The sequence below is a fragment of the Perca fluviatilis genome, chromosome 16 (assembly GCF_010015445.1).
Source record: "Perca fluviatilis chromosome 16, GENO_Pfluv_1.0, whole genome shotgun sequence".
Taxonomy (NCBI): domain Eukaryota; kingdom Metazoa; phylum Chordata; class Actinopteri; order Perciformes; family Percidae; genus Perca; species Perca fluviatilis.
Window position 1 is genome coordinate 24,928,517 of NC_053127.1, and position 24,944 is coordinate 24,953,460.

General features: G+C 41.2%; 1 protein-coding gene across 4 annotated transcripts in view; it reads right to left on the reverse strand.

The window, feature by feature from the left end:
- Positions 1–1,774: 1,774 nt before the first annotated feature.
- Positions 1,775–24,944, reverse strand: part of ksr1a (kinase suppressor of ras 1a) — a 29,411-nt gene continuing 6,241 nt past the window's right edge. For 2 of the 4 annotated variants that reach the window (XM_039777534.1, XM_039777537.1), the window contains exons 2-21: positions 20,628–20,768; positions 15,918–16,065; positions 15,337–15,826; positions 13,315–13,496; positions 11,964–12,033; positions 11,748–11,831; positions 11,469–11,530; positions 11,273–11,382; positions 10,594–10,762; positions 10,091–10,132; positions 9,694–9,742; positions 9,524–9,587; positions 8,570–8,845; positions 7,576–7,772; positions 7,044–7,140; positions 6,613–6,746; positions 6,052–6,183; positions 5,760–5,895; positions 4,887–5,020; positions 1,775–2,399 (exon numbers count right to left, since the gene is read on the reverse strand). In XM_039777534.1, the coding sequence (XP_039633468.1) occupies positions 2,372–2,399; positions 4,887–5,020; positions 5,760–5,895; positions 6,052–6,183; positions 6,613–6,746; positions 7,044–7,140; positions 7,576–7,772; positions 8,570–8,845; positions 9,524–9,587; positions 9,694–9,742; positions 10,091–10,132; positions 10,594–10,762; positions 11,273–11,382; positions 11,469–11,530; positions 11,748–11,831; positions 11,964–12,033; positions 13,315–13,496; positions 15,337–15,826; positions 15,918–16,065; positions 20,628–20,768 (2,745 nt within the window). In that variant the 3' untranslated portion in view covers positions 1,775–2,371. Of the gene's footprint in view, positions 2,400–3,218; positions 3,446–4,886; positions 5,021–5,759; positions 5,896–6,051; positions 6,184–6,612; positions 6,747–7,043; positions 7,141–7,575; positions 7,773–8,569; positions 8,846–9,523; positions 9,588–9,693; positions 9,743–10,090; positions 10,133–10,593; positions 10,763–11,272; positions 11,383–11,468; positions 11,531–11,747; positions 11,832–11,963; positions 12,034–13,314; positions 13,497–15,336; positions 15,827–15,917; positions 16,066–20,627; positions 20,769–24,944 lie in introns of those variants that run through there. The other 2 variants (XM_039777535.1, XM_039777536.1) reach the window with 2 other exon arrangements.

A 24,944-nucleotide genomic window follows, 5' to 3' on the forward strand; every position in this document is an offset into this window, starting at 1 on the left:
TATTTCTGGAACAGCTTCAGACATTTTAGCTGACAATCTCACAAGTTCAAGCGGTTTCCAGATTTAGGAGATAGTAGCTCATTTTCCTGTTAGCTGATTCAGCTGTTCTAGGTTAAAGAATGATTACTCTTTCACACCTGAACATTGCATAAATACACACATGAAAAAAGCACACCATGCCACAAAAAGATATGAGCAAACTTCATGTAAAATATGCACAGCTTTTATTATAAAAAAAAACAAAAAAAAAACAGCCCAGTTCAGAACACAAAGACTGAAGATGACTTATTTTCTGTTGGATTGTTATGCCACCTAGAGGCAAACTGAGATTTTAAACATTACACAGCTGCTACAAGCTTCTTCGTAACCTACTCAAATGAGCTTTGACAAAACTTTCTTTCAGTTTTACGGTTTGCAGCGGATAAACTTTTCAAGCAGGACCTTTTAGGGACATGAAACTAGGGATGCACCGAATCCAGGATTCGGCCGAATATTGGGCTTTTTGACGAAATAATTTTTTTCCACCGAACCGAACCCTACGCTTGCACTGCGTAGGTGGATCGTTCAATGCAGTAGGCTGTGAGAAAGTGAAAATGGAACTCGCTAGCAGAAAAGGCGCCGCCCGGCAGCACCCCCTGCCAAAAGAAGGCGAGGCGACCCAAGCCGAGCCACACGCCCAACTCGCAATGCCGACCTGTCCCGCGGCGGCAAGGACCCCAAACAACACACAACATGAAACATGCGCATGAAACATCCGAAAGAATACGAGCCTCGCATGAAAGCAGCCAAAACGCAGCAACCCCAGGTACGCCAAAGGAAGGCCAGTCACAGAAAAAAAAGAAAAGAGGGTGAATTCAACATTAAGTTGTTACATGTAACTATTTTAGAGGCAGTGGACGTTGTTTACTTCATTAATGTGTTTTACTGTGTTAATGGACTGAGGATGGGAGTAGGATTCGGTATTCGGCCGAACCCCCAAAAATCTGGATTCTGTGCATCCCTACATGACACCTAAGCCTGATGCCTTTTCATTTTCATAATATACAGCCTTTTCACTCTTCTTCCTACAATTATCTAACTTTCCCCATTGATTGGTTTTGTAAAATCTGGAATTATTGTTGTACTGAAAATAAACGTATGCTTTGAATCCACATATGCATGTGCTGCCCATCTTTGACCCAGTCTTAACAATTCTGATTTATAATCCGTATTCTATTTTTTTCCTTGGATAAAGCCAAATCAACTCAGCACAATCACAAATTGATTTAAGTTGCATATTTTGATGGCATTTCTTATGACAGTCTGCACTTTTTCGCTTTTTATAAAACTGAAATCTCAGTAAAAGCTCATGATTCTTTTGTTTTTCTACACTGTGCACACCCAGTGTACGTAAGTGAAATCCAACAACTGGAACTAGAACGTACTATCGAGCATTTATAAATCTCTTGTTTGGAAGTGAGAAACTAAATTAGTCTCAGGATACATCAGTTATACTGTAGCCCCATACTGCCAGGAATGCAATAACTGCATTGCAACAGTAAAATAACTGTGTCCACTCTATTGTTACATGACAAGCCTCATTTTATTGTCTTTCATGGATGAAAACAGAAACTGCGTGTACAGAATGGTAGTCACATGCAATACAAAAATATGAATTTTTACAATAACATAAAAAAACATGTATTGGCCCATTCTAAAAAAAAAAAAAAAAAAAAAAAAAAAAAAATTGTACAGCTTTTATACAGTATTTTATACATGAAAAAAATATAAATATATATATATATATATATATATACACACACACACATCTGTAATAGCCATAGCAGTACCTATTCAAAAATTCTGTGATGTACTTTACATATAAAATGTTTATACAAATATTAGAAGAATCATGTTCATTTGCTTTACATTAAATAATGTATGTACATTACATACCATTGGATTTGCAACACAACATTTACTGCAGTCTTTCACAAAAACCAACCCTACGTATTCCAACACGGTACGCTCACTCAGTCACACGTGCACCCACACACGACACATAAATACAAGCACTCCAACTGAAGCCAGCAATCACAAACAGTATACACAAGCGCGCACAAGAGGTAATGTTTTAGGAAGATATAGGACACTTGCGCCAGGTTCCTGATTTATATATTTTTTTGAGCAGATAATGAAATCACTCAACTTCTTGAAAGACAGATCTTTCTAAATAACTCATATTCTTATAAGGTGCACTTTACACTTCAATGGATGGACATTATTATTTAAAAAAAAAAGTCTTAGAAATAGCCAGCATTATTATATTCCCATGTGGATTGTGAATGATGAAGGGAATATTTCACCTGTGTCTTTTCATTTCAGCTGTTGTTTAGCCTACAGAGGTCTTCATCAGTGCCCTGTTTTCAAACGCATCCAATAAACAGTGAATTTACTAGGTTATACTCCAAAAAGACAACAAACAAGTGAGCATATCACACTGTCCAACCCTTTGAGACCCTCCTGAAGGAAAAAAAAAACCACTGCAAATATGACTATTCAAAACCAAACTAAACAACAACAACAACAAAAAGAGTTCATGATTATTTTTTTCTCCTGTTGACAAAGTGCATATTGTGTCTAGACATGGGCTGGTGACCATCTCCGCACATGCCATCACGCAACCATTAAAAGCTGAGAGAGAGGAGCAGAGAGGCAGTTGGTTCGAGCACGTCACTCAGCCTCCAAACGTGTGTAAACCTCTCAGGGAAAACACAAATAAATGAATTGGTCCATTTGGTGGTAGGGTCCATTTTATGTCCAGCAGAGTCGGTGTGTGTGTGTGTGTGTGTGTGTGTGTGTGTGTGTGTGTGTGTGTGTGTGTGTGTGTGTGTGTGTGTGTGTGTGTGTGTGTGTGTGTGTGTGTGTGTGTGTGTGTGTGTGTGTGTGTGTGTGTGTTTTTCAGAGAGAGAAAGAGCCATGTGGTCAAGGCCCCGGCGAGAACAACCACATCACAGCAGCACAGAGAAGGTGAGCAGGCCGAGAACATGGCAGCCATCCGCAGGCACAGACCACAGCACACCAGTCAGTCTCAGCACAGACACCACAAGTCAGTTATTCACAAGCCTCAGAGTCCCCAAACAACATTACAGAACAAAACCAAAAGGAAGGCAAAGAGATATTAGACCAAAGGAGGGAAAGCGTGAAGGACGACAGCTGTGTCCCAACCCCAACCCCCCCACACACACACCCCATTGCCACACCTTGCTCCACCGATCCTCTCTTCCCAACAAGAAAACGCAACGGTTAGACATGGAAGATCAGACTGCGGATTAGTGGAAGCGGTGTCTGTTTCAGGCAGAGGCAATGCTTTGATCAATCCTGCAAGAGTTAAGGATACAGGAGCATGCAAGGCAGACCCAGGCTTTGTTTTGCATTGCTTATGTTTCAGAGTGACTGCTACAACCTAGATTAGACAAGAGAAAAAGAAAAGAGGGAAAAGAGCAAAGGGAAAACACAAACGTTAGACAGTTAGTGAAAGTGTAACGGCTTTACACTGGAGAAAGCATCATTTGAAAAGCAGCAAGACATTACACACACGTATATTAGTTAAAAGGACATTCACTACATAAAAACAGGTCAGGCTGTGTGAGTTCAATCAACAAATTGTTTTAAGATTCATTTCATTATTTTATGACCAAGCGGACCTATTTAAGTCATTTGTATTTGCATCGAACTATATAGGACTGAGAGTGAAGCCGTTTACTACGGGTTGGAAGTTCGTAAAAAAGAAGAAGAAGGAAATCATAAATAAGAAGCGGAAAAAGTGAGAAAGACGATGTGAAAGCAAAGTTGTAATGAAGTTATGTAAACAAATGTGTAGTGAGTAGCAGCAGGAACTGAAAAAGCTGGTCTGCTTAAATAGAGGATGAAATCCATTCTGGTGTAGAAATGTACAGTATTACCACATACATATGGAGATGACAACATGTGAGAAATAAGTTCTAAACGTTTTTTTTTTTTTTTTTTTCAGATTTTCTGGTCATGACTTTTTAGGTCCAAAAATTCTCCAAAATCTAGTTTTTTGTAGGCGTTCAACTCCCATTTTTACTTGGTTGTTTCACACTTTGGACAGCTACGCTCAACTTCAGATGCTATGACACAAAATGGCCTGTATTTAGGGCTAGATGAAAAGTGAGAACAAAGAAATTAATTAACTGAGGGATCACACAGTTGACCTCTTCCATGTGATGTTTCTCGCAAAATTACGGTTGTTTAACACATGCACGAGGACAGAAAATTAAAACAAATACAATGTATCACTTTATATTAGTTTGGATCGCTCTTATAAGTCTTACACTCATAGGATTACAGTTATTTCCTGTGATACATTTTTCCGTCGTGAGACAATTGTCAAGGTATGCTGGGTGACAATGAATAAATTAAACTTTACAATTCACATTTACACATATAAACCACACGGTTCACATTTCATTAGAGGGCAAGCAACAGCAGAGCAGAGAAGAGCTATGCCTTGGTGCAGTGATAGAGTGTATTTAGGTCACGTGCGATGGTGAACAGAAATAATGAAATACTTAACCTATTTCACTTGTGTTATTTTCAAAATATATCAAACAAATATCAATTCATGAATGTCATTTATAAATAAGACTCAGTAACTCTAACCCCTGAAGGCTTCAGTCCCATATCGTTTGTAGAGTTTGGAGTCAAAGACTAATAGGAGCCTCACTGACAAGCCATTGTACCACAAAGAACCAGAAAATATACAATAACAACTAAGATTATATATATTTATATTTATGTATATATATATATATATATATTTTTATTTTTTTTCCCCAACACGTCCAGTGTCTTCACATCGTCCATTATTTCTGGATACCTACTCTGCAGATTTCCAGAAGTGTCCAGGGTGGGAGAGCCTGCGGTTGAGTTTGGGCAGCTTCTCAAGCATGTCGGCCAGCTGGGTGAAGGTGGGTCTGTCTCTCAGGTCGTACGCCCAGCAGGCAGAGAGGATCTCCTGAGATGACAAACCACTCTGAGTAAACGCACCTGGCAACCCACTGAGCCATGCACTCACTTAGGGCTGGGACCAAACGCTTTTGACCTGATTCAATTATTTCACCATACATGGGTGCCAATTGAATTTGTATTGCGATTTTCATTTATTGCGATTCTAGAAGTATCGCGATTCGATAGTATTGAGTATTGTGATTTTCTTTTCCTAATTTTACAAAAAAACTAAAGTTGAATAGTCAACTTCTAGAGACAATATATCATGAGACATTTCTAAAAACTAATTGTTTTCTAAGAAGAATGCACATCACATGTCAGTCTGACATTTATTTGATTTGTACAGAACATGGGTATTCTGCATTTTCGGCTTTCGTTCGGTTTAGCTGGAAACCGATATGATGTAGTCGCCGTCGGCGTTACCATATAAACAAAAAAATATTTAGGTGAATCATTGGTTAAAAAATACATCAAAAATATTGATTCAAGGGAAAAGAATTGATTTTAAAAATCGTTGCAAACAAATCAGGATACATTGGATTTTCGATTTTTTTCCCCACTCCTACACTCGCTGGACTGGGGACTATGAATGATGATCGATATAAAAAGTTTCGCAACATCTTCACATCTCTCCATCACTAGAGCACGGCTGAGGTTTTGCCACTATTATACAAGCAGAACAAAAAAGACAAACAAGACAACATTTTCTTAAAGACTGACACACTCGTGCTCGTGTTTGAACTCACAGTGACCTCCTTGCCGAGGCTGATCTCCGCCAAGACCTTCTTTATACCCTCTCCGCTCCCCACCTGCCAGATGGTAGCTTCCACATGCTGGTTGGTGATCGGCCAGTCCCTAGCTTGAAGCTCATACCAAATGGTGCTTAAAAAAAAGGGAAAAAAGAATAAGTATGATCATTCTGTCAAATGTTAAACTCGTTCAGTAAAGTAAGCTCGTTTTAGTCACAAACAGGTGTAACACAACAGTAGGTCTCCAGAGCTTAAACTAAGTTAACAAAGATGAGCGTGCAGAACTTACCCAAAGGCGTACACATCTGCTGCGGTGGAAAAAGGAAGGCGGTCCTCGTTGTTACCTGGGCTCATCCTGCGCACAATCTCTGGTGCGAGATAACAAATCCAGCCATGTGGAAGTTTGAGTTTGTTTTCACGCCTGGAGAAAAAAAATTAAATAAAAGAGGGTACACATTAGTCATTAACAAATCAATGGAGTGGAAAATCTGAGTGGAGAGATGCATTAAATGGAGTGGAAAATGCATTAACTAAATGCAGTCTATCTCCAACTTCTGTCTACAAAAGCTATTCATGAAGCCATACACAAAGGGAGTATAACATTAGCAAGCTGTGTGTTCAAAATGTACTTAAAAAAATAAAAATAAAAAAGGGTGTGCTGGAAAGTATTCCGATTTTAAAATCAGCAGAGTTCAGCCTTTGCAAAAGGGAAATACCTGCAGGACTGGAGCCACTGTGGACTGCAGCAATTATTACAAATCACTGGAACTCCCCAGGTAATAGCAGTGTGGTGTGAAGAGCACTTTGGCTGAGGTTATGTTTTTAAGGCCTCTGGAGTGGCGTCTCTTACCTCCCCTCCTGAACAACTCCAGAGATCCCAAACAGCCCGAAATCTGTGATTATGACTTTATTGGTATCGTGAAAAACGTTCTTTGACTTCAAGTCTTTGTGAACAATGCCTTTAGCGTGCAGATAGCCCATTCCCTGTGTCGGAAGACAAAGTGACAGTTTCAGCTTTTTTGCTGCGACATTGGTTTTTCATGCACATAAAGATTTGGTCTGAATTGACAACATACTTTTGGGAAATTAATTATATACAAAGAAAGCGAAAAGGAAATATATTTCAAAAATAGAAAATGATTTAATAAACAATATCATTTCAATATATTTGGCTTTGTTATATTACAGATTTCCTGTTTCTTATAATGAAAGTCAGTTCGTGGACATGAAACTTGGCTTCATCAATGAGAGGTTTGAATACATATTGAAGAAAAAAAATACCTTTACAATCTCCTGAGCAATTTGTCTTGTCTTATTAATATCCAAAGTGTTCTTAGTGTCTCGAACAACTGAATATAGTGTCCTCCCTTTGCAGAAACTGTGGGGAGAGAGAAGAAAAGAATCAATTCAAGATTAAGATTAAAATTATTTCAGAGTAGGGCTGCTCGATTATGGAAAAAAAATCATAATCACAATTATTTTGGTCCATATTGAAATCACAATTATTTAACACAATCACTCATTGACTTTTGGAAAGAAGAAGCAATTATTCAATTAAAAAAACAAAACAGTAAAACAGTTACAAAAATCAACAGTGAAATCACCTTAAACTGTGAAATTTCCCTTAATACTTTCCCCCTTCTTTTCATTCAGTACACTAGACAAAATAAGAGTTTATTTGCAAAACGTGATGTGCAAAATAATCGTTTTTTCGATTACTCTGTTGTTTTGTGATCACTAGGAGCCAAAATCGTAAGAATTCAATTAATTGCACACCCTATTTCAGAGGTGTGTTTTATATTTCTGCTCTCACCTGGTGATGATGGCTAGGTGGGGCGGAGCCATGCAGGCCCCCATGAAGAGGACCACATTCTCGTGCCTGGTCTGTCTGTAGTTCATCACCTCCTTCTTAAAGAGCTTCAGATGGTCCTGATTGTTCCCATCAATCTCAAGGAGTCGGATAGCTACCTCGCCGTGCCACCGACCCTTATGCACTTTGCCCCAGCGGCCCTGCATCAACAGACGACAAGCACAAGTGCCTTTTGAAGTGCCTATGATACATATACTATTTACATTTTTTTTTGGTGATTAATTTCTTTTTCTTCAACAACACACACACACACACACACACACACACACACACACACACACACACCTTCGTCATCAGCACCCACCCAAACAAAAATCAAAAAAAGATGACACAGGACTGTGTGCACTACAATATTTCAGACCATTCAACAAAATAGACAATAAACCATAAACATATGTATAAATGACAACACCAAAAGCCCATCATAGGTGTCTCTCCCCAGCGGTTTATCTGTGTTTTAAGCCTTCCTAGTAATCAGGCAATGGTTATGGTTATGGTTAGGGTTAAGATTAGGGTTAGGTGCCTTGAAGTCGACGGTCGCAGCGCTGCCTGGAAGGAGACGTTGGGGGCTTAAAACACCAATCGAGCTCCCCAGCGCAAAGCTTCTTAGGAGCCCTCCAGAAAGTTCAGGTCCATTCCCCATTTTCTAGTATAGACATCCAACCTGGCAAACCGTTTATAGGACAATATTTTCAAACGCTGCCACCCTAGCCATCCCACTCCTGGATTGACGGCACCCCTCCATTCTTCCATCCTCTTAAAATAATCTGCCTAGCTATCACTAATGGACCCAGCTTCTTATTTGCTTATCTATCCCGATTGGGACTGACCCATCTCCCAGAACAAATAATCTTGAGCTGAATGGAACCTGGGTCCCTGCAATCCGCCATAGGTTATCATGATACATATACTATTTAACATAGGTCAGATTTCTCACCTTTCCTATGAGTTCTCCGAGGTCCAGCTGCTCAAAAGGGATGTCCCACTCCTGCAGGTAGACGCTGGTCTGACTGGCCTTGCGGGAGATGGGGCCCTTCCACTGGTTTCCCCGAGAGCTGGGCAGATCATCCAGCTCATCGCACTCACCGTCTGAGCCCACGTTCATCCTCATGTCCTCTTCCTCATCTTCCACTTCGTCCTCGTCGTCTTCTTCCTCATTATCGTCCTCCGCGTCGGGGTCTTCATCTTCAACCTCAATTACCTCCTCCCCTTCCTGCAAGAGTGTGGCGACGGCTTCGTTTATCTATTGTGCTTACTTACTGTCAACGTTCTGTATTCTTAAAAATTAAGACTACATTTCTACCGATATGAGAAAATGGCAAAAATTACATATAAAGCATCTGCATCTTCCTATTGGATGGTTATATATTTGGTATTATGGAGGATGAGTCAATACATTTATATTTTTGTCTCCAGCTCTGCAGTTATATTTACATGTCAGCAAGACAACACAGCAACAGTATCATCCCAACCAAACAGGTCAAACCTGATTTCAATAAACAAAATGTCAGTGGAGCTATGTTTTTGGTCAATACCAGGCCATTCATGTTAGAATGTTTTTACAAGAAACATGACTCTCTGGTTCGACAGCTTTTCTTTTTTTTTTTTTTACCTTGGTGCCATAACAAACATCCATTCAGAATGAGACACTTTCTCTGTCATGATGATCTGGGTCAACATCACCATTTTTAGCTTTTAGCTTTGTCTGGTTAACAGACTGAGTCTTTCTGTCTATCAACTCATCTTATTTATATCTGCTACCTATGATGGATGACAATATTGGTGTCCAAACATCGAACAGAATGGGATGCAAGAAATATGACTCTAAACAACCTCATTATACTGACGGTAAAACCTGTAGCTTCTGGACTGCAACATGTTGCAACTTTACCTCTTCGTCCTCATCTTCTACCAGATCAGCATGTATGTCATCCGCTGATTGCTCTATCTCACTGCTGTGATACAGAAAATTGATATCAGAGGGGTAAAACCAAGAAAAATTAAACAAACTATGGAGTGAACTTGATTTTTTTTTTAAGTATTATATATAAAATGTCTTACACAGTGTCTTGAAGCACTTCAGAGTGCAAATGGGCATGACTGGAGACATCTGTAGAGAAAAATAAAATGGTTTAGGAAGGAATGAGAGGAGCACAAACTATCTCTATTATGTTTCCCCACATTTTCCATTAGGAAGGCCTCATCCCACCACATACAGAACATGACTGCTCATGCAATTTCCCACTACCACCAGCAGATGGTGTCAGAAGGTTGTAAGGTGTCGACATGCAATCCTAGAGCTGGCACACAGTGAAAGATAGCTACAGTTAAGTGCTACAACCCTAAAAGCAAACATGCAGAGGACAGAGAGAGCTACAGTACGGGGAATCCAAGGTTTGAAGAGTGGAACGATGGGAGAATAACAATGCAGCATGACACTTTGGGACTGTTAACTCACCGGGGAAGATAAACTGCTGTCTATGCTGAAAGTAACAGGCAGCTTTTGCACACAAAAAAAAGAAGAGGGAAAGACCGACAAGCATGACAGGGAGAGAGACTCTTGGTTAGAGAAGCTTCAAATTAACAGATCTTGTATAAAAAAAAAAAAGCACAGTTGTTCTTCAGTGTTAATGTCATATATGGAGAGAGAGAGAGAGAGAGAGAGAGAGAGAGAGAGAGAGAGAGAGAGAGAGAGAGAGAGAGAGAGAGAGAGAGAGAGAGAGAGAGAGAGAGAGAGAGAGAAGGGTTGTTTGTGGCTCATACTATTAAATACTGTTAAACTGGAAAAGTGATTTCAGGCAGATAATCTATATAATTAGGAGAAATTAAATGCACAAATGTTAACATGCACATTTTAGCATGTACAGTATGTGTTTTCTGGATTTGTTTGTGTTTGTCAGGCTATCTGTACTCGTGGATTTCCACCTGTGTTTCTGTATCCAGGCATTCTGGGAGGCTTACCTGGGAAGTTGAAACGGCTGTCCCGATGGCCTTTGGGCGAGGGGTTGGGGGGTGGAGTGGCGCTGGGAGGGTTGCTCTGCTGGAAGGGTGCTGGGGAAGATGGCGTGGACGAGGTGGTGGAGGACGGATTGCTGCTGGAGTCCAGCTGGTTCAGCACCGGAGGATGATCCTGGGGGGGTAGAGATGGATACAAACAAGGATCAAGAGTTGATATTTAAGATGACTTTTGCACTTTGTTTTACTTTCATTTTTACATTGTAGCAGTCAATGTGATTTCAAGGAAAACCTGCTGGATTGCTTGATGGCACAACATGGAGTGAGCTTCACTAATGTTTTGAAAGGGCAGATGTTGAAAAAGACTGAAAAGTCGATGGCAAAATGACTTGCAGAACTATTTGTCTTTTATCTCCTAAACAAACACGTGTAGACTTGGATCAGAGAGAGGTTTTCTGTGCGAATGTGGCCTTAATTTTCATATATACAAATGCTTAACATGGAGATAAAACTCTAGTCTGGTATTTTAGTGGCAATCTACATTATGGCTTACCTAGTTTATTTCAAGGTATCATAGTTTGTAATTTCACAATGATTCAGTGATATTTTATAAGTCTACACAAAGGAATACTGTTTGCTGTAATGCAGAACTCCTAAGCCATTTAGATTTTATATTGTTTTTAACCTTTTTTGTAATGGCCTTTGGTAGTGTTCCGAACTGCGGTGCTTCTGGCGGCCGGTCCACAGGGTTGTTTATATCAGACGGAACAGACTCAGTCCTCCGAATTTTGGCGACTAGAAAAGAAATGGGAAATGTCACAACGTCTATGCACAGTACATTGCGTCCATCGACTGCAGCTTGAGGATAGAACAAAGCTTACTTGGTAGAAAGGAGATTCTGCAGGATGGGGCTTCCTTTGTGCATTTGTTGTGGCACTTTAACCTGCACAGATAGTAGGCAGAGTATCAGTATATGGCGCCTAAAACACTCTTTTAGTCCAGCTCCATGCACTCTCATGGCCAAGGACCGAATCCTGTCAGAGCTCCTGTGTTTCTTTAATCTGCATTTCTAACCCGCTACTGTTCTACTGTCTCAGTCAATAATAAAAACACATAAAAGTTGATTGACGTACCCTTTAAAAAGAAAGCGCTTAACTCACCGACAGTGTTTGCACTTAACCCCAAACATCATGTTCTTCTGGCACACCTGACACGTCTGGGACAGCCAGGACTTGGTTGAAAACCTACATAAACACAAGAAATGCTATCAAACCTACAATATTCTTTGTTATTTCATTAATAACAAATCTAGCGTGTTAGCTTTATTATGACATAAGCTTACGATAGAACACAGTGTATGTGAGCAAAAGATCTACCTGTGTGTGACTGCTAGGCCGATGTCCCTCCTCACTGCTTGTGGGGAGCTGCGATGCCCTGCTACGTTATCTAGCCAGGGAGCGAGATCGGAGGAAGGATTAGGTTATGTCGAAAAAGACTTGGTATCTAATGACCCGGGTGGTTAATCACATAAAAAACTGAGCATTTAACAATTCAGATTTTGTTATTAGAACAGAGTCAGCCCACATTTGGGTTGTGATTCCCGCACAAAGAAATGCTGGGGTTTTTTAACATTAATATGAGTTCCCCCAGCCTGCCTATGGTCCCCCAGTGGCTAGAAATGGCGATAGGTGTAAACCGAGCCCTGGGTATCCTGCTCTGCCTTTGAGAAAATGAAAGCTCAGATGGGCCGGTCTGGAATCTTCTCCTTATGAGGTCATAAGGAGCAAGGTTACCTCCCCTTTCTCTGCTTTGCCCGCCCAGAGAATTTGGCCCACCCATGAGAGAGAGACATCATGGCTTTCAAACGAGCAAAGTGGCAGTTGGTCAAGGCTACACCTCAACCCCCCCCTCTCTCTCCTCCTCAATAGCTACAGACACAGAAATGGCACATACTAAGTAAAGCTCATTGTAGGACTGGGTCTAGTGGCTGTAATTCTGCACCAAGGCTGAATTTCGGGGAAGAGGCTTCAGATACAGTATTAGGGGACCACTAAGGTCTATATAAAAGAGACTTCAGATACAGTATTAGGGGACCACTAAGGTCTATATAAAAGATACTTCAGATACAGTATTAGGGGACCACTAAGGTCTATATAAAAGAGACTTCAGATACAGTATTAAGGGACCACTAAGGTCAATATAAAAGATACTTCAGATACAGTATTAGGGGACCACTAAGGTCTATATAAAAGAGACTTCAGATACAGTATTAGGGGACCACTAAGGTCTATATAAAAGAGACTTCAGATACAGTATTAAGGGACCACTAAGGCCTATATAAAAGAGACTTCAGATACAGTATTAGGGGACCACTAAGGTCTATATAAAAGAGACTTCAGATACAGTATTAGGGGACCACTAAGGTCTATATAAAAGAGACTTCGGATACAGTATTAGGGGACCACTAAGGCCTATATAAAAGCATCCAAAGAGCACCATGTCATAGGACCTTTAAGATGCTCGGTCACATTCAAGCTCTAATACAAGCACACACGCTTGCACACAAATGCATATGAAATAAAGATGAGGAGTTATAACTTTTCAGAACCAATCAAACCATCTATTCTTCACGGCTCTTATTTGATGAACATAGACTATTTTTGACACATCATATGTGCATAATAAGTGAATAAAAAAATAAATAATTTACACAGGTGCATGACTCACTCTTAATGGTGCTGTGCTCCTCCAGGAGGGTGGGCGTGCCAGGCAGGGTGTAAGAAGCTGTGGTGGTAGCTGGGGTGACTCCAGGGGTGCGCGCTGACATGACGGGGTAACGAGAAGGCGAGTCCTCACATCCATTCCCGTTAACTTGCATATTCAGTAACAACTTATTCTTTTTAACACACCTGGAGAGAGGGAAAGCCAAAGAAAAAAAATGGAACATCGGTAGGACCAGTATACTGGCAAAAACTAGACTGGGTGCTACAGCAGGTCCGCAGCATCGCTTCAACACCAGACTGTACTGTATAGGGCAGGTTATGTAAGTGCTAGAGAGAGTACCTAAATAGCATTGGCACGGGATAGAAAGGATGACAACCTTAACACCCAAACTGAAGTCACAAGGACCGAAGCAGCAAGCAGTGCCAGCTCTGTGGTTTACACACGCATGCAAACGCATGTGAGTATTCATAGTTGGGAAAATAATCAATTTGTCTAATTGTATCTGTTCTGGTCAATCAGCTATCAGACCTCTGACTGTTTTCCCAATGTAATATACCATACAGTGTACGATGACAGGATAAATTAGCAGGATTTGTGTGTGTGTGTTGCTTTGGATCTCTGACAGCTATATTTACTTCTGCTGCCTTTGCCAGTTGTTTTTTTTTCTTCTCTTTCACAAAAGCTTCCATAAACATACAGGATATTATGGATAAACATATGGCTTGTTTGTGTATGTGCATCCAATCACAATAGAGGGAAAAAAAAATGAGGGAGAGAGATATATTGTGTGTGTCTTACCACCTATGAGCATTAGTCCTAGGAAAAACTTCCTGTTTTGACATGAGTCATAATCTCTGGGAATCTGTGTGGGGATTAGCTCTACTCATACAGCCGGAGCAAAGGAGCAACAGGCAGGATGTGAAAGGATGTGAGAGAGGAAGAAAGAGAGAGAGGGAATGGGAGTGTTTCTGAGGAAAGCTCTGCTTCTGTCCTGACCGAGGTGAGAACGAGACACTGAAAACTGCACTGGCAACTGTTTTCATGAGTAGGAAATAAGAAACATGAGGCTGCAAAAGTAACCCAATTACCTTAATACCACCATGATTGTGCTTATTTAAGCAGGCTATAGCACCCACTGCTGCTATCTGTTCCCATCATTTGTCCACTGGGTGTTGAATTATTACAGGTTAATTGTCTAATTGTACAGAGCTCAAGAGTTTGGCCTTATACACATCGTATCCACCTGTATACAATTATGGCTAACATAGTGCTTGACAGTCGTCTTACCAACTGTCAAGAAAAATCAAAAGCGTTTTAATAAATTGACATTGGTATGAAACAGAAAAATAAATAATCTAATGATGCCAGTTTTGTTGTTAAATCAAATACAATTATGAATCCCTATTTATCCATAAAATTTTCGCCAATTAATTTTGTGTGGATCAATTAATCACTTCCACAATTAAACAAACTACTACTATACTACTACTGTATGTCAATGAGAATGAATATTATTGCCTCATCTATTAGTAATGGAAAAGCACAATTTGCAGTAGACTCTAAAACGAAAAATCTGCTAAAATAAATTGAGATTTGAGAAAGTTAACCAAGCTTCTGAAATTGCTTAGATCTTAACAGGACATTTGTAGTAGCATCAACGGATCCTTAAATTAGAAATATATAGAAATTGGAGTCATCATACCCCACATAAGTAAAAGAACAAAGGAAACAAGGTGTAAACAGCAAATGAGACCTCAGGCTTTGATAATGCCTGCATAATATAGTCGAAGAAGTGCAAAAACAATGCGAGCTAACTAAAAGATACTGTAGATCTCCTCTCACAGCACTTTCCTCCCACACTCCCCGATGCCCTGTGCTAACAAAGCCAACAGTGGAACTCTGTTACAATTACAATGTGATCTGAGGATTTCCATCTAGTTCTGTTCTGACCTACTTATGAAAATCTCTCGTCAGGGGTGAATTCTGCAAGAGTACGTTAGACTGAACAGCTTTCTGAGCACCTACTTGTTGGTGGGTGGGTCCTCGATGCGGTTGCCCAGCTGGGACTCGTGGCTTTTGCTGCGCGTCAGGGTGATGTTGGGAAGTAGATGCAGCACTTTGCGGGACGGAGGTGGAGGGGTGCAGGGGGGCTTCAGTCGGTGACGCCTCTTTGACGGCGGAGTTATGGGTGGGGTGGAAGTGTGTCCGTGGAGCCGAGCTGTGCGAGCTAAGGACATCGGGAAGGGATCTGTAAGAGGGCTTTCGCTGTAGGAGAAGGAGGCCAGTGCCTCAGGCGTGGGCACCCCTGACACAGAACCCGAGCGTGGATGAGGGAAGGTAGCGCAGGGGGTGGATGGGGTGGACTGGATGGCGGATGGGCGGGCGAGAGGTGAGGGACTGTGAGAGCGGAGTGGAGTTCCCAGGCTGGTTAGCTGGTCTGCAGTCAGTAGAGAGCCACTGTCCCTCCTTGAGGGCTCAGACAGCCAGAGACTGCCGTCGTCCCTCAGCTCTCCTCCTGGACGGCAGACAACACAGAAAAACACCATGAACAGAAAGAACGAGAAGAATACAACGTGATGCATGCTGATCACGGAGTAAACACATACCTGATTCAGTGGCACTCTTTAGACAGGAGAGGGCAGCACTGAGCCTGGCACATTCTTCTGAACTGGACCCAAGTCTTCGCAGCGTATCCCTCACCTGAACACCTGACATCTGCAGTAAGGCATCCAGAGACAACTTTGCTTCCACCGCCTGCAGAGGAGCAATACCAAGAAAAAGAAAAGGGTGAGCGCTCAATAACTATAAAATAAAGAGCGAAAACACAAGCAATATACATGATGCATCAGTGGGAAACTCTGCAACAGGAAATACAATCAGCAAGTATCCCACTAAGGCGAAATCAGTTACAGTGTACAAATAGTCTTCAGGCTGTTGCTGATTATTTGCTAAATGTTCAGAAACAAGATTTATATAAACCTTCTCCTGTATCTAAAACGTAACACCATAATAAAACTGATGACATTTGTGCCACAGGAGAAAGCAAAGAGACTCTGCTTGAAGTCGTTTAAATAACATCAATAAAAAAAACTTGTGTTGTAAGTTTTCTAACACAGCAGTGGTCTTAACACCATGGCCGGTAGGAGGCTGGAAGTCAGCATTAAAAGGGCAGCTTGTTACAGTATTAAATAGGTCACACAACCCTTTGACTTGCTCTGTTCCTGGAAATCGGTGGTAATCCTGTGGGTTTGTGGCATTTATCATACTGCTTCTTCCACTTATATGGCTGTGCAGATTATTCGGTACTACAGATGTGGTATGTGCCTGTATTAGAAGGTAGTAGTAAACACAAAAGACAGGACTTGGGCCCAAAATCTGTAGGAGGTCAAAACCACCTTGTTTGAGTCCAAGTTCAAAACCAAGCACAGGCAAGTGTTAGTCAAGTCTGAGCAATGTTGTATACCCAATATTTTTATTCTACCGTTTGAGAGTCCGTTGCGTTCATTCAGATTCACTCAGGATTTCCTAATTAACACATGTTTGAATGGATGAAGTAAAGCGCTGTCTTTACGAAAAAGTGGTCACTGCACAGGGGTGAAGGAAACAATGACAGCAGCTAACAGGAAGACAACAGACATCACACAAAACAACATTGTGCAAGTAGAGGAGTACATTAGAAAGGCAAAATCAGAGTGGGAGGCAGTCTGAGTAGCACTGGCAGGCTACAAATTACGAAAATAACACTCAGACAAGACACCGATACATGGCTGCTGGGACTGAATACACTGCAACTTTGTTTGACTTGTAATCACATCCCCCCCCCCCCAAGTAGATACAGGTCATTATGTGACAACATGCAAACAACTAGTAATTGACAACTTATCAAATTAGACATTATAATGTGAATCGACTCTTTTATCGCACAATGAAGAGAGTGAGAGAGAGAGAAAAAGAGGGTACTGGAAGAGTTCTTTTTTAACTAGTAGACAGTAAACAGTGCACAAAATCAACAATGAGATTAGAATAATAAAACACGCCTTTTCCACACTGAACAGTGTGATTGTGTTTCTGTAGTTAACAAATAAAGGAACTTTTCTGTAGCAAAAATGAATTGAAATATAATTGTACCTTTGATCTAACATTGCTTGATAGCCATTTAGTTAAATAGTAGTTTGAACATCAAGTAAGGACCTTTATTAAAAAGGAAGATCCCTTGCTAGTATGCCATACATGCAAGAACAATTCTTAAGCTAATTCCACATACTCCCACATCAGTTTCCTCTCATTTCCATTGGTTATACAGTATGCACACCACAATCACAATAGTTTGAATAGAATAGAAAAGAATAGCTGAGGATCAGGGGGTTAAAGACAGAAACTGAAGCTGTGTGGATACAGAGATACAAGCCTGAGGTATTTACCGTTTATTTAATGTTTAGTTACTGAGGCAGTAGGCAAAATGACAGCACAAACAAATTGTAGATCACAGAAGGAAATAGTGGAGATAGTCTTGTGAGTTTAGAATGTTTTTCTGACATGGGAAGTACACAACTGCTTATCAGTCAGGTTAAACTCTTGCTCTGAGAGGGCAAACACTGATCACAAACTAGGGCAACCTCCCACTCATGTGTACACTGTAAGCAAAAGAAAACACATGCATGCACACACACACACACACACACACACACACACACACACACACACACACACACACACACACACACACACACACACACACACACACACACACACACACACACACACACACACACACACACACACACACACACACACACACACACACACACACACACACACACACACACACACACACACACACACACACACAAGTGTGATGTAATGTTCAAAAGTGGCTGTGGGCCCTCCGCTCCCCTCCCACCTACTCACTCATAATAACATTACAATTTAAGCACCATGAACAGCATAGCTTGCATACATGGCTGCACTACTGCGGGCCTCCTTGATACAGTATTATTGGTCAGTATTGCTATGTATGTGTGCACAACCATTAACATTACATGGTTATTGAGTACATATTAAGCCAAGTGGGTTTTAGCTCATATGGTCCCCTTATGGTTTGCCATTTTAGAAGTCTTCAGGATATAATACTCACATTTGCATACTGTAGATAGACATGGAACTGATAATAAATGCACCTCTGAAGGTTATCGTACAAACCGACACATGCACTCAGGCAAAATGTACATGTAAACTCTATTTTTGATCATATTTTACAATTTTTGGGATATTTCTATTCTCATATTTGCAATGGTTAAAATGCTTTGGCAAACTTTTATCTTTAAGCCATATAAAATATACAATGAGGCTGCTTAGCAAAGCCACAGGCATCATTATTTAGTTTACAGAAAGACACACATGACCATTTAAGCCAACACGGCATCCACATGCTTGACTAACAATATGCAATATCTCACTGGATCCCAGGTTATAAAAAAAACTAAACGTAATCAATGTAATGTTTTTGGACCAGCCATTCCATATTGGTGATGATAAAGGAGATGCACTGTAGAAATCTCAATCTAATAATGTTTGATCTAAATGGGTCCTCAACAAGTCATGACGGGTTTAGATGTACATCTTTTGGGGAAAGCCCAGTTGGTATACAACACTCAAAAAAACTCAAATATTTTAAAAGGGAAGGTGGAGAGTTTTAAGCTGAAAAGCAAACCGAGCACTCAGCATGATTGATATGACTAAGCCGTAAACAGAAGACAATCAGATATGGAAAGAAGGCAGTAAAAACATAACAAAAAGTGTGCTCAAGCTTGGGACATATTAAAGAATAACAAGTGCAGAAAGAATTAAAATAAGCAGGTTACGGTAAGGTCGAGACAAACAGACAAGAACAATACAAACATACAGTAGATGAGAGGGATTTAAAGAGTTCACAGCAGCGCAGGAAGGGCAGCCGGTGAAAGGAGAGGAAATTACAACTACATTAAACAAATCACGTGGTGGAATGAGAATCGCACTAAACTTGCAAAATAAGGAATTTAATGCATTTTTTTTTCCAGGTGTGCATAAGCTGTTGGGTGCTGGTGTAAGGAGAAGTGGTGATCCAGAAGACATAGTCCCTAAACAGTAAACAGCACCTTAACTGCTAACACTGTAACTCCCTTATGCAAAGGCATGAGCATATTTGGTGCAATGCAATAATATCTTCAATAGTGGATCTCAAACCAGCGGTTATCTCATTAGTCAGAACAACACAGTATTAAGATAACTGCACACTGCAAGATCATTTTTTTGACAGTTTTAGGCCTGTATTTATATAGGACAGCTGAAGACATGAAAGAAAAGAGAGAGAGAGAGAGAGAGAGAGAGAGAGAGAGAGAGAGAGAGAGAGAGAGAGAGAGAGAGAGAGAGAAAAAAAAAAAAAAAAAAAAAAAAAAAAAAAAAAAAAAAAAGAGAGAAAATACATGCAGCAAAGGGCCGCAGGGCGGAGTCAAACCTGCGGCCGCTGCGTTGAGGAGTAAACCTCTATACATGGGTGCCTGCTCTACCAGGTGAGCTACCCAGGCGCAGCAAAAAGTGAGTGAATGTTTGATTTAAAGTATGTTTATAATTAACAAATGTATTGATGAAGGTTTTTTTTTCGTTGTAAATATGTCTGTTAGGGACCCTCAACAAAGAGGTCAGAGGTCCGATTAACTGGTGGGGAGTCTGTGTCTTGCTCAGGGATCAAGAAAAAAAAGTTCTCTCCAGTCTCACTAGCATGGCCCACAAATATAAATGGCTGTAGGCTTACAACAAGATTTTAAGGCAACCGAGAGGAGTTTGTCTAAAAGAGGACAAGTTAATATTGTAGCGAGCAGTCACTTTCCTATCCATATTAGTCTCATGAAAGATGCTTTATATATTGCCTTAAAAGAAATATGGAAAATATACTTTTTTTAATTAGTTAGTTAAGATTTGTTGCCACTGTTTGCTGCTCAACTATGATGATCATAAAAAATGACGGAGCTCCTCTTTTAGAAAGACATTTTGATGGTCACTGGTCAAGTATTCCTCATGCACATGTGAGCGCGTACTGAGTACACATTCTGAATCCACATAAATGTGACACGAACACAGTCACCATGGCCAGAGAGAAAGAGAGAGATAGAGAGAGATACTTGATGATTTGAAACAGAGCATATTGACACGCTAACAAAACAAACTGGCAACATTTACACTCAGTCTTTGAGAGCTAAACTGGGTAGCGCATCGCTACCGTGACGGCAGCCATGCGCCCCGTCACAATACTGATATTCAAACATAACAAGGTGACCTACCTCAATGAGCTCCGGTCGCAGGTTGATGGTGCGTAGCCAGTCTCGTAAGTGCGGGTAGCTGTCCAGGGCCTCTGGCCTTTCCGTCTCGGGCACTTTCTGCTTGCACTGCAGCTGTTTACAGATGTATTTCATCAGCTTCACCTGCAGGGAGCAATAGAGAACACAGCGCCGATGGGAGGGGCAGGTTAGGGGGGAGACTCACAGCGTGCTAGGCGCTCCAGCTAAGGAGCAGGGCTTCACTGTCACACAGAAATTATGCAGTATGTGTGTTCTATTGTTACTGCAATACCACACATTAAGTAATTCTTTGGAGAAATAATACAATTACTACAGACTACTGTTGCTTCTACAAAAGTGACATTACATTGCCAAATCCATCTTACATTCATCACCTCAGCTGATATACTGGATGTTCCATCAACAGATGCCTCTTCGGTATGATAAAGGTTAACCTGATTCATGAATTACTCCATTCTCGTTTTCTTTTCTTTTTTTGTTTTTTTCCATTCTGAACTCTATGTACCTGCAGTAACAATTCCAGTGTTTGTTTGTAACCCAATTTCCCAGTGCCCCCAATGCACAAGACAGTTAATTAGATATAAACAGCTATTATCATACAGAGGAACAATGAGCTGGTCATCTAATGAGAGCATCTGCACTGCTGGCACAGCAAACAAGTGTATTTGGAGAAAGGAAGCAGCTCAGTGACATAATGACGAAAGAAAGTTCCATATGGCCAGTCAATTTTCCAATAAGTGTTACAAGTACTGTACTCTCTCAGTTTATATCACCAGCTCTTAGAAAACAGGGTTTGGAATTGAATCTTTTGTCATAAACGACCATATATGTATCTATGATAGAGATAGATAGATATAGATAAGCTACTAGGAATGATTGCCTTCCTTCAACTTGCGTCTCCTCATCCTCTACAGAAAGCATCTCCAATGTCTCCACTTTCTGGTGGTGGTGCTGCTGATGAAGCAGGCGAGTGAATGCACAGTAACTCCCCCCTACGATCTTCCTCTTGAGCCTTGCATCTGCTAATCAGCACATTAATGACTAAAGCCCTGGTGAAGACCTTTGTAGTATCTCATGACATGGGGCGCATCACCTAACCAGAACATCCCAAACCCAGCTATGCTTGAAAGACAGACCTGTCACCGTCTCAAAACGCTCATATTCAACGACATATAAAGCTGCAAGACTTTACCCCTGCGCTTTCAAAGCCAATGTCAAGTGCAGTGGTCCTGTGAGTAAGTATCACAATGAACACCGCGGTATTGGCTTGCAGCGGTCCGCGTTGTGCAGCTCAGCGCGGCCGTATAGTGTGTCTCCTTATCTCGCAGTCTATCTGTAAGAGTCCATTACAGCAGGCAGCACCTTCAGTTGAGCTGTGCAACACCAGTTAGCTTTCAACCCACCACGCAACTCTCGAGTGCCTGAGCAACAATGAGGAGCGGGTGTCTTTCTCCGCTCATTCGACGTACTCCGTGACACATCCACCTGCCAACCAGACAGAAACTCATACAGCCACGCTGCTCTCCAAAAGTGTAGCCTTGGGATGTGAAAAGGCTGCTTCGTGGCAGCTAACAAAAGCTCCTCCACCGAGGGCCACAGGGATGAAAGAAGATGGAAAAGAAGTAAATGCTCTCCGTGTCGACTCTGACTGCAGCTTTTCAGCTCGCAAAAATACTCAGCCATTATCAATTGCACTTAGAGAGCATAATCAAATAATAAAAACAGCATGCATTATTGAATGTAAACTGATAAAAAGTGATGTTTTAAAAACTTACAAGCAAGGACCATGTCATAAAAGCTGATTGGTTGAGAAGAAAATAAATGCAATTGAACAAAAACAAAGCTCACCTCACACTTTTTTTAAGCATTACAATAAATGATAGCCTAGAAATCTAGACGCACCCTAGCAGCAGCAAAATTATTTTGCAGCCAGGGGGGTCTAGGCATTCTCCGTTGACTTGCGAGCTGGAAAAACCAAACTCTGGTCAGGCCAATCACATCGTGTATAGAGTCATTGGGCGGGCTTATGGCTGCTGTTGCTGGGAACAGCGGACTTCTGGAAGACTTGGAGTTAAGATTTTCTTTGAGAAAAGAACAAAGAACGGCACTGAAGTCATTCTTAAAAAAGGAAGATGTGTTTGGAGTTTTGCTGACCGGATACGGCAAAAGTTTAATCTATCAACTAGCTCTGCTACCTTCTTCGTTGCTCTGCCTGGTTGTAGCACTATCCTATTACGTGCAGAGGGAATTTGAAAGACAACCGTTTATCCCGCCCCTCGGATTGAGCCCTGTCAATGGTGAGTTCCCAGACCCAACATCTTGATGTGGGTCTGGCTTGTCAGGCTAAATAAATGCCCTACTGTTTCCAAAATATCTGTAGAGGTTTTGTTGGATGCATTTGACCTTAGAGCCCAGTCAGAAGCTGAATCAGAAAAGCATTTATTGCCAAGTAAGTAGCACTTATGTGGAATTTGCCTTGGTTGTTGGTGCATTAATAAACATATTAAACATTAAAGCTATAGTGCGTAGTTTCTGTCTCCCCCATGAGGAATTCTAAGTAATGACAACAACACTGTCGGCGGGACCACATACAAGCCTTACGTGATTGTGCACGCTCCCCCACCCCTCCCCCATGCAGCTGCTAGTAGCCACAGAGGACACGGAAGATTAAAAAAACATAATGGACTCTTCAGAAGAGGTCATTATCTTCACTCGAGTTTCTGCGCAGGAAAGTCGCCGGACGCCACAATCTTCTGAACATAGCCATACTGAGAAATACAGAGAGAGTTGTCTGTAGCCAATAGTCTTAATTAGCTTTGTAGCAACTCATTTGGCAACGGACGTTCATTAATATCAAAAAGTTACGCACTGAAGCTTTAATATGAAATAAACGAACAATAAATACAGAAAGAAATACATACATATTAGGGCTGGGCGATATATCGATAGTATATCGATATTGTGATATGAGACTAGATATTGTCTTAGATTTTGGATATCGTAATGTCGTGATATGACATAAGTGTTGTCTTTTACTGGTTTTAAAGGCTGCATTACAGTAAAGTGATGGACTTTTCTGAACTTACCAGACTGTTCTATTAACTGTTCTATTATTTGCCTTTTCCCCACTTAGACATTATGTCCACATTACTGATGATTATTTATCTAAAATCTAAGTGTGGAGATATTTTGTTAAAGCACCAATTGTCAACACTAGAATATCGCCGCAATATCGCTATCGAGGTATTTGGTCAAGAATATCGTGATATCGCCCAGCCCTAATACATATAACCATTTAACATTAAGGAAAAAGAGGCTGTATGGATGTGCAATGTTGAGCCTGTAAGAGCTGGCAGCTTGCTACCTTTGATATTCTCTTCTATACACATTTGGACTGGAAATACATATATCCTGCACACTTGCGAACATACTGGTAGACACGCATATAGACGGGATGGTGAACAATGTAATGCTGTGATAAATGGCACATCCAATCCGTTACAAACCAACATTCTGAATTACAATTCAGAGCTCTCATTAAGTGTCTGAATTTAGGGTTTCTCTGTACTAGCATGGCTAGCAGTGAGAGGCCTTTACTCGACGTGGCTAATGAGCTAGCCTCCTGTTTTACCCCCCTATACACTAGTGCAGTCCTGTGACGTCAGGTTACCTAGCAACCCCTCTTAGTCGTCAGCAACATTTCAGTGGGATTTTCCCATACATGTGAAACATGGAGCTCAGACATAATACATCTCAAAATACAAACGTCACCATGTGTCTCCACATGACAACAACAGCAGTAGCAACAAAACACGACAAAACGTTTCTTTATCTCCCGTCACACGCAGAGCATTTACTTTACCCATTAACATCCTAAATAAATAAGGTGGATAGAGTTACACAAGCACACACGTCCCCAAATCCATCATTGATATCAGTGATGTGTGTGTTTGTGTTGAGAGCACAGCCAGGCACATCAACAAACCAAGAGATAATGACAGGCTCTCTGTATTATTTTTGGTGCAGAGTGGAGATAGCAGCGTTTGACGTGTGGCCTCGGGGTGGGAGGAGGGGGAGGAGAAATGGCGTCAGAGCCCACCTGTCAGCAGTGCTAAACAACACCATGGCAACGGCCTAATGCTGTGAGGAGATGAGTGACAACCAGTGTGTCTGCCGCCAGAGAGGGGAGAGAGAGGAGCCCTAGCAGTGGCCTGCCCGAGTCACAGCAGACTCGGGGAGCAGATCGACTGCTCCAGTTGTTTTCTCAAGGCTCTTGCTGACACAGTCACTTTTGGTGCA